Source organism: Rutidosis leptorrhynchoides, chromosome 1 (genome assembly GCF_046630445.1).
Source record: "Rutidosis leptorrhynchoides isolate AG116_Rl617_1_P2 chromosome 1, CSIRO_AGI_Rlap_v1, whole genome shotgun sequence".
NCBI classification, from domain to species: domain Eukaryota; kingdom Viridiplantae; phylum Streptophyta; class Magnoliopsida; order Asterales; family Asteraceae; genus Rutidosis; species Rutidosis leptorrhynchoides.
The window spans coordinates 25,606,267-25,616,035 of NC_092333.1; the positions used below are offsets into that span (position 1 = coordinate 25,606,267).

Consider the following 9,769-nt stretch of genomic DNA (forward strand, 5'->3'; position numbering starts at 1 on the left):
GCAAGAACACACACACACAACACCCAATTCAATCATTCATCATCTAAATTCGATTTAGGAGGCTTACAACAAAACAAATTACATATTTGGAATCCTCTCTTCATCCTCTACAATTTGATACCAACTTCATCTCGTTTGGGTAACATTTCTAAAACTCTAGATTTCTCTAAATTCGTGTTTTTGATTTGAAATGGTGTTAGTTAGTGTCTATGGCTCAAGTCTAACATGAATATATGTTTGGTTTGCTCGATTTGTTGTTTTTGGGGTAACTAGCATGAACTTGAAATGGGTTTGCTTAATCCTTGATTTTGGATGAGTTAATGTTGTTAGATTGTTAAAGTGCATGTTTTAATTGTGTTACTAGTATCACTAGCTTCGTTTTGATGCGTAGGTTGATTAAGAAAACTTCAAAAACCCGATTAATGATTTTGTGATGTTTGACTAGGGTTTGATAGTTCTTGACATGAACTTTTGGATGCTTAAATGCCATGGAATGTTAATTGTTAGTGTTTAGTTGTAATGTATGCCTCATTACCTTCAAAACGGCATATTGTATGTGTAAATTGGATTCCCGAATCATAAAATACGTTTTACGAACTTGGAACTTTGAAAATGGACTTTTATTGATCACTTGATGAGATTTCGGCTATTATAAATGATGTTTTTGTTTGATGATATGTGGTTAGTTGTGTTCCTTGTCAAAAGAGCTTTCCAACGGTATAAGATACGCCTTCTAGTTGTTTACGGTTTGCGTTTTATGGTTGTTTGAAGTTTTGACCAAGACTTGAACATTTGAGACTGACCAGGCACCAGACCACGTTATTTGTCGCGCCGCGGAGCAATTTGTCGCGCCGTGGCCCAAAGGGTGATTTTAGAACATGTTTTTCAGGCTTTCTGACCTTCAAAATAGGCATTTGTCGCGCCGCGGAGCAATTTGTCGCGCCGCGACAATTGCCTGTTTCATCCGAACTTCAGCAAACTTGTTTTGGCCATAACTTTTTGACCGTAACTCCGTTTTCGATGAATCAAATATCGTTGGAAACGTAATAAGATTTCCTTTCTAATGGTAAGGTTTTGAAATGTCAACTCAAACTTTATTACAATCGTTCTAACATGCTTTTATACTTGTTTCTTGTATGAAACTTGACAACGTGATTCACATGCTATACTTAATCGAGTCGTAACGAGCCATAGGACTAATTGAACACATTTCACCCGACCTTGTGTCGTAACCGGTTAATTGATACAACTTATTTGTTTAGGTCAAGGCTAAACAACTATCATGCACACGTTTACTTTGTGAAGTACTTTTATACTCGTGCACTCGAGGTGAGATCATAGTCCCACCTTTTCAACAACTTTTTATACTTTAAATTGTGGGCTGAGAAACATTTACTTTGTTACATTTGGTGCTACTTACTTTTATACTTTGAACACAAGTACAAGGAAAACAAACATTCCACAGCGAGTTAGAACAAAAATCCTCAATTCGATTATCATTAGTTACACTTGCAGGGTGTAAGCGAGAACTTATATTGTGTGGCCATACGGGTTTGACAAACCCTCACTACGGACGGTTCGCTACCGTCTACGGGTGAAATATATTTTTGAGAAACAGTGTATGTTCTAACACTATAGTGATGGGGTTCAATGGAAGGAAACGTTAAGTCTTGATAATTGGGTGCTCGCGAACAATACTTTTGGAATGCAAACGATTTTGATAATCAACTATGGGAATACTAAATCTTGTGGTTCAAAAACAACGTTTACAAATACATCTATGATTTCACCAACGTTTTTCGTTGACAGTTTTCTATATGTTTCTCAGGTTCATACATGGCTATTTGATACATGCTTCCGCATACACTCTGATTATTTGCTTGGAGTCAAGATACATACATGCATACGCTAGTGATAGCACCTTTGGATTCAAACATATTGTTTACATACTTACGCTATTTATAGCAACTGTGTTTTTCAACTTATATTATGTCGCAAGTTATTTCATTTATACTTTATGACTTTTGTAAACTTAGACTTGTTGTCGAACGGTTTTGTAAACTAAACTTGCAAGTCTTGTACCTTTCAAATGAATGCGACATAATTTTGGTCAAACGAGTCTCATATAGGGACTACGACCACGTAACGGGACCTAAGTAGTCGGCGCCGTCAATGACGATTTGGTCGGGTCGCTACACGCTACATATACAGTTGTATCGTTTTTTTTTTTATTATTATTTGAACAAATAATGATAATGATTACCATAAAACCAAGACTCTACCACAAAAGGGAAGAGCCTATCGAAACGAAATTACAAACAAGACAAGCAAGCGAGACTCGAGACTAAAAAACTAACACCAAACTAAACAACATACCACTAACTAAAACCGAAGTTAGCCTACGAAACCAACTACTAAACATAACCACCGCAAAAATAAAGTTGCAAGAAAAAAGCAAACACCACAAAGCACGTATACACAATGTTGGAGATCTCGGATCTCAGGGAGATCTCGTTTGAATATTTTTTGGGAGATCTCAGCATCTCGGGAAAATTTTGAAGAGATATCGGACGTTGACTTACGTTGGCTTTTAAGTTTTTATAATATAAATATATATAAATAAATTAATATATGTATATTTATATATAATTTACGACATCTTACAAGAAAATACATGAATTGAACGAGATAATCCAAAATTTTACGAGATTTTATAAGAAAAATTCGAGAAATGAGAGAGAAAATTCGAGAAATCGTGGCTTTGACCAATTTTGACCTTGTTGACCAAGAAATCTCGAGAGATGTAGATCTCGTCTCGGCGGCCTTTTAAAAACGAGATCTTGGGCGGGAAGAAACAAGGAGATTTACAACACTGCATATACATAGAATACACAAGCTAAAACAAGAAAACCACCCACTGGGAACAAAAGGCGTGCTCGAAATAGAATCAACTACAAAGCCTCAATTAGAGCAGCAGGAGTGGAGCATGTCACCTCCATGTCACTTAGTGACACCACTCCACACCCTAGTCACTTGTGCCCTTTCCCCCATGTAAGTCGCAATGGCGACAGATGTTTACCCTCTTTTTTTATTTTGCTTTTTTTTCCAAAGGAATAAATTATTAAATATAATAAAATATTATTTTCACACACTAACTGATATAGGTCACTACTCCCCACTTTTTCTGACTCAGCAAGTCACGCCTGACATGCCAAGTGACATCAATCGCCACTTCCAGCTCTTAGCACCCAAATAAGTTCACTCAATAAGGAGAATTTAACCTTTCGTCATCATAAGATTTAATATAGCACCCAAAGCATAATGGAATGTCAATAACAGTAATAGATCTGCTAATGCGAATAAAGTTTTTTAATGGTAACTACACACATTTTATATGGTCTAGATTTGAAGACCACAAGAAGTAGTGTTGGACTCATATTAATTAATATTAATATTTAATATAGCATTTTAATTTAAATGTTAGATAAAATAAATAAATCTTGATAACATCTCACTAAACCTACAATGGGTTGATTCCTCACTAATTTACCACTCAATTTACCTTTACAGTCCACAATACAACCACCTTAGAATACCAAGAATCTTCCTATCTCTGATCTGGTTGCCACAATCGTTCTGATATGGTTCATGTGAGGTTAACCCAATTGTGGGTCCCAACGTCCGAGGACGGACCACTGTTAATCCCAGCCTGTAATGCTGCATTGCTGTTGAGAAGCTGCATTCCTTCTTCACCCATTTGCTGAACTTCAGAAGGCGATAGGATCCTGATACATCGCACGCACCCAACAAATTCCCTGCATGTTGTAAAACAACGAAATACCGTTATACATCATACGTTTAAGTATCGACAATTATCTATTTACCTAAAAAGGATTCATTCGTCATACTTTATCACGAAATGCCCTAGGTCAACTAAAAAATAATCTAAAAAAAACATAGCGCGTCAAGTAGGTTAAAAAGTCGTTTAATGTTTTGTTGTCTAGTTGTGTGGCATTTCGGCATTGTTCCTTGTATCATTTTGCCGGCTTTTCATCGATTGATGAAAGCCCTATATTATACAAGTTTTCGTTTTTTCGCCAAAAGAAAAAAAAATATATCCACTACTCAAATTGATAAATGTGCATTAAATACTTGTACAATAAAAATATTGAATGCACAAAGCAGTGTATCTATCAATTTGAGTGGTGGATTTATCACTCAGGGTGTGTTTGGCACGCGAGCTTCTTGGAGCTTATGGGAGCTTATAAAAGCTTGAGCTTATAATTTTAATAAGCTCCAAGTCATAAGCTTTGTTTGGTAGATATAAAAAGCAGAGCTTATGAAAATCATAAGCTCTTAAAAAATAAGCTACTTCTAGTAGCTTATGAAAAAAAATAGAGTTTATGAATTGAAAAATAAGCTCCAGTTAGTTTACCAAACACTTTTAAAAATTATAAGCTCGAGCTACTAGCTTTAAAAATAAACTCCAGCTCTAGCTCATAAGCTTAAGCTCCAGCTACTTTCATCCAAAAACACCCTCGGAGTTGTTATTTCCACTTTAATTATAAATCCACTACATTTATACATTGAGAAGTTGTAATGTACAACTTATTAATGCATAAATGTATTGGATCTATAAAAAATTATCAAAAATTAAAGTGGATTTATCATTGCCCATTTTAATGCCATAGAAACAGAACTTACTCCCACGGATCATCTCCGACAAGAAGAACATCATTCTCGAAATCCACATACACCAACTTCCAACCCGATCCTCGGGTGTCATTAAGCAACCCCTCGAGACCGAACATCTTTTCAATTTCGCCACAAAGTTCTTCATAGTTCTTGAAACTCGATACATCAATAGACCTACCCACCGACCCCGCCTTTTGAATCTGCAACATACCAAAGAGCAAAGATTACTCTACAATAACCGCTATTAACATTAACCAATATTGCAAAAACTTCAAATTTATATGATTTCATGACAAAGTTTCAACCTTTGTATATGTGCGTACACGTGCAGGCGCAGCAACTTGTTGCCACGAGTTATTCTGCAAAAGTCCGCTACCATCAAATTCTCCATTGCTGGAAGAGGCCCCGCCTGAATTATCGGGTAGTTCTTGCACAGAATAAGCTTGAGAATCAACAAGGCTAGCCGAAGTGATTTGAGACTGAACATCTTGGCTTGAGCTAAAATTATTATTACTCATTAAATAACTTGAAGGATTTGGAAACTCAATATCTTTCAAGTTGCAAAAATCGTCCAATACCGTACTTGAAACCGAAGGATCAACAACAGTACTACCAGCGTTACTACCTCCGAAATTGAGACTATTGTATACATTTCCATCTTGAGACTTCTTGTGATGATTCTCATCCGATAAGTCTTTGAAACCGTACATGTTTGAGGGACAAGTGTTTGATTGGAAGAAAGATTTGGAGTTGTTTGTCTGTGGGTCCCATGTATCTTGCCCGAGAGACGGATACGGGTTTAGTACGCCAGCGTCCGGGTACGGGAATAGCCCGTTTAGCGTTGAAGAATCAATCTGGGGTGAATCGAAGTGTTGTGATTGGAGAACAGTTGAATCGAAAGGTGACAATGGATTATGGAATGGTAACTCGTGTGCAAGATTCAGAGCGTTCATTGGCTTCGAGTCGGATTTTATAGTTTCCGACTGTTGCTGTTGTTGATTTCCAGAAACATTTTGGTTGGATAGCGGTTGCATGTTTGACAATACGGCGGCAGTGTTGGCGGCAGCAATGGTAGTGTCGGGTTGTATGAGGTGAAATTGAGGGCGGTTATCAAGTTGTAACTGGTTTCTGTTAGTAAAATTTTCGTGAATTACAGGTGATATGTTTGTCATGTTGTTAACGTTTTGAGGTTTCATTAACATCTTGACAAGTTGTTCCGACCATAAGCTAGACATTGAAGGGTTCGAAAAGTTCCCGTTTAGGGCTTCCCGGCCCCGCATGAAAGACCGGTTACCCATATTATCCCACTCAGGTTGTGCTCCTGATACGTTAAAAACAACAACCAAAGAGTTTAGAATAACAATGAATCACTACCATAAACGATTAATTTGCACACTTAACGTAATGTGTCTATGGAAAAACTTTTATTTCTAATTATAGAAAGAATTAATGCTCTTCTAAAAGAGTAATAAAAGTATGTTTAACTAACAGTTGTGACGAGTAAAAATGTAGAAGGAGAAGACTAACCATAAAATGCAGAATTGAAGGGTCGTTTAAGACCCGACGTGAGAGAAGGGAAGATGAAAAGACTTTCGGGTGCCTCGATATCCCACGGACTCACCCTACTTTGCTTATCACCGCACCCTGGTTCATCCCACTCAACCTAATTATACAACCATCAAATTAAGATTGGCAATTTATGGTAGTTAATTCAGTTAAATAATGTGTAAAAACTGATGTAGTTCACGCAATGAATTAATTACCTGAAGGTTATGCCACTTGGAACCGGGCCATCGTAATGGATCCACGTCACTCATACCGACAATTGTGCCCATATATCTACATTAACAACAAAACACATTCGATTACTAGTAATCGACATTTATTACATATCGACGGATCTCCAGTTATTATATATATAATATATAATCTATGCATACACATACCTGCGTTTTCCAGACTCCTCGGTTTCAAACATCATGCCAAACCTCATGCCTACAGAAAGTTGTGTCCCATAAACAGACTTCCGATATCTCGTCAACGGAATAACAAATTCCGAAGGGCACGCCCTATAATACAGTTAAAAATTAGCTAAATATAAAACTAGTATTTGAGTGTATGATTGTTATAACAAATAGTTACCTGGGATTGTAGAATATTGTAAAGGGACTTCGATTAGATGCTGCATGGGCCGCAGCAGCAAGGACACCAATGTGCATACTATCAGCAGATAAAACCGATGATGGCAAAGACGTTTGTTGACATTTTGCTCGTCGTACTCCTAACAATAATTGTGACTTTTCATCCCTAAAAACAAAATTACATGTAAATTCGGTATTAGATTATGGTTTAGATTTGTTTTAAGGACATTAATGTATCGGTTTATCAATCGTTACAAAAGAAAACTTTACAGGGAAGCATTTGGTACATATAAAAGTTTGTTATGAACTGTCAAAACTGTATATACCCATTTTAGCAACCAAAGAGTTAAGACAAAAGTACCCCTTACAATCGTCATGTGATAAACGTTATTTGTCTTTTTTGAAAATATTGCAACCAAAAATTACTTATTTGCTCATTGCTATTTCTGGAAATTAATAATATTATTGTTCTTAATCAACAGGATATTTTTTGCAATTCGCAAAAAGGTAAAACACTTAAATTTATATCCACAATTCGACTATAAAATGATATAATTATAATTATAATTATACCTTATAAACAGAACAGAATCACCAGCTTTAAGTCTTTTTGCACCAACAAACATACTCCAGCCAGTAGTCAATAGGTGTCGTTTTGGCTGCCCTGAAAAAAAGGAAAAACACAACCAAATTTTATTAAATGAACTCAAATTAAAATGCCATATATAAATATCGGAAAATTTGGAAATATCGTGCAAACTTAACCAATTTACAAAGATAAGAAAGAAATGGTAAAGTTGTAACCTTTCTTTCAAATTCTAACCAAGAAAATGATGCGAAAAAAGATTATTATAAGCTCACCGCGGTATATATGGCGAAATGTCCATGTGTTTTCATGCAAATCTCGAACGATAAGCTCTTGAGTAGGAGGTTGCATCGAAAAATCCTGATAATAAAATAATGGCCGAGAATAAGATTGTAAAAGGCGTAGGTCATATAATGGTCTAACATTTGGTCATTAGGGAAATGAAAGCAATGAAATAATTACCAATTGAGGAAACAGTTTTTCGGCTGCTCTACGAGGTACCGAAAAGCCACCATGGGTACTAGTATCACTTGGAGTCAAAGTCTTGCAGAAAAACTCATTTGGATGTCTGCTCGGTTTCATCCCGAAATCCGGTATAGGAAGAACATCTTTTTCCTAATTCACAAGTAAAATCAATAAACAAAAATCAGTTAAAAAAAATTCAGTGATGAAGATTAAATTACTGTCGGAATCGATATCTGTTCAAGATCACTTTTTTTTCTTGCAAAATATTCTAGTTTTGAGGTTTTATGTTCTAAACATGGTACTTTTTATATCGGAAATTAACAACAGAAAGTGAAGTTATTTAAATTCATAAATCTATTAACTAAAAATGGTTCCGACAAACGTAAATAGGTTGCTTATTTCTTTCGGGAAACAGTAGCATTGAACTCACCGAGTTCACGGGTCGAAGGCTCATTTGTGCGTAGATCTCATCTGTATCTTTGTCAGCCTAACGACCAGAATTAAACAAAGAAATATAAAAGGGTAGCTTAAATAAAAAAATAACTATATAAGAGTTGAAATGAATAAAGGGTATGTACATGTAATGTAGCATTTAAAACTTGACACAACAGTTGAGATGGTAGATTCGGATAATTCGGAACTTGTGACGTTGCGGTTCTATTTGTCGAAACTGCAACCTGGTAAGCGTAATCTAGTTAGCTGATAGCCTTGAACTCAACACCACATTTCAAAAACCAAAAGTAACAGTCAATTTCCGTAACCCGAAGAGAGATTCCAGTGCAAAAAATAGATAATAATAATTACTCTATTTGTTAATATGGGTACAATGTCCTATGCATTCTACATTGTATATGTATACATTTATAAACTCAAAATATAAAATCCAGGATTTTGCTAATAAATCTCAGAGTTAATTCAAATTTATAAAAACAAAACATAAATTCCAGGATTTTGATAATAAATCTCAGACTTAATTCAAAACAAGCTTCATTAGAAACAAAATATACAAAATTACAAAATATTGGTTGAAGTAAAGGTCTTATAAAAACAAGAAATGTTAGCTAATACTTATGAAACTCCTACAAAAACAAGGTGAAGTGAACAAAAAAACAAAGTTAAACAAAACAAAAAAAGATGGAAATTAAACCTGTTCACTGTGTCCTTGCGGAAAGTAATAAACAAGGCTTCCCACCTGTGGGAGGGTCACCAATGGCCCAGCACAAGCATGCCATAGCTCAGAATTAATTGGCTTCTTAATCACTACAATTTTAACAAAGACAAAAAAATATATATTAATCCAAAACTAATCTATTAGCCTACAAAGAAACAACATAAAAGATTAAATCTTTGTGCAGATTCTTTAGGGCTTGAGTCTAGTTTCAAAATCTGGCAAAATGTATATATAATAATAATAATAATAAAATATAAAATAATGTTATAAAAGGAAAAGATTTTTATGAGAAATAATATTTGAAGAAAAGACAAGAATCAATATACCAGAATGGTCCTGCATTTCCTTTAACAATTTCATCTCCTCAAGTAAACTGTGTGTTCCACTATTCACACCTGTTGAATTAAGCTTCTCTTCAATGGTGGACATATTACACAAGTCCTTGCTACATCAACAACTTTAGCAAAAACAGTAACAAAATAAGCCCCTCTTCATAATCAAACAATCAGAACTTCATATAATTAAAAAAAAAACCCATTTCATAGAAATCATAAAGACTCAATCTTGACCAAAACTTTGACCAAAGTTTTTCAATTCAAGAAACAAAGAAACCCCACCATCATGGTAATAGGGCAAAATTATCCAAACATTAAAAGAACCCTTCACACATTATTTAGAACAAAAACAACCCATCTCATAAAACTCTATCAA

At 35.2% G+C, this 9,769-nt stretch overlaps 1 protein-coding gene across 1 annotated transcript; it reads right to left on the bottom strand.

The window, feature by feature from the left end:
- Positions 1 to 3,543: 3,543 nt before the first annotated feature.
- LOC139857873 (auxin response factor 5-like) lies at positions 3,544 to 9,487 on the bottom strand. The gene is made up of 14 exons (XM_071846723.1): positions 9,385 to 9,487; positions 9,035 to 9,147; positions 8,466 to 8,564; positions 8,318 to 8,374; positions 7,885 to 8,037; positions 7,698 to 7,782; positions 7,410 to 7,500; positions 6,838 to 7,002; positions 6,642 to 6,764; positions 6,459 to 6,534; positions 6,223 to 6,358; positions 5,001 to 6,016; positions 4,705 to 4,895; positions 3,544 to 3,815 (listed from the first exon to the last, which is right to left on the bottom strand). Exons 1-14 carry the CDS (start codon positions 9,485 to 9,487, stop codon positions 3,647 to 3,649), a joined length of 2,577 nt encoding a protein of 858 aa, XP_071702824.1. The 3' UTR covers positions 3,544 to 3,646.
- Between the last annotated feature and the right edge of the window lie 282 nt (positions 9,488 to 9,769).

Bases quoted from the DNA above. Each gene is read 5' to 3' on its own strand.
- LOC139857873 (XM_071846723.1), bottom strand. From the start codon at position 9,487: ATGTCCACCATTGAAGAGAAGCTTAATTCAACAGGTGTGAATAGTGGA. The intron at 8,375-8,465 runs GTACATACCCTT...TCTGGTCGTTAG, and splicing joins TTTTAAATGCTACATTACAT to GCTGACAAAGATACAGATGA. The intron at 3,816-4,704 runs GTAAGTTCTGTT...TACAACATGCAG, and splicing joins GTCGGAGATGATCCGTGGGA to GGAATTTGTTGGGTGCGTGC.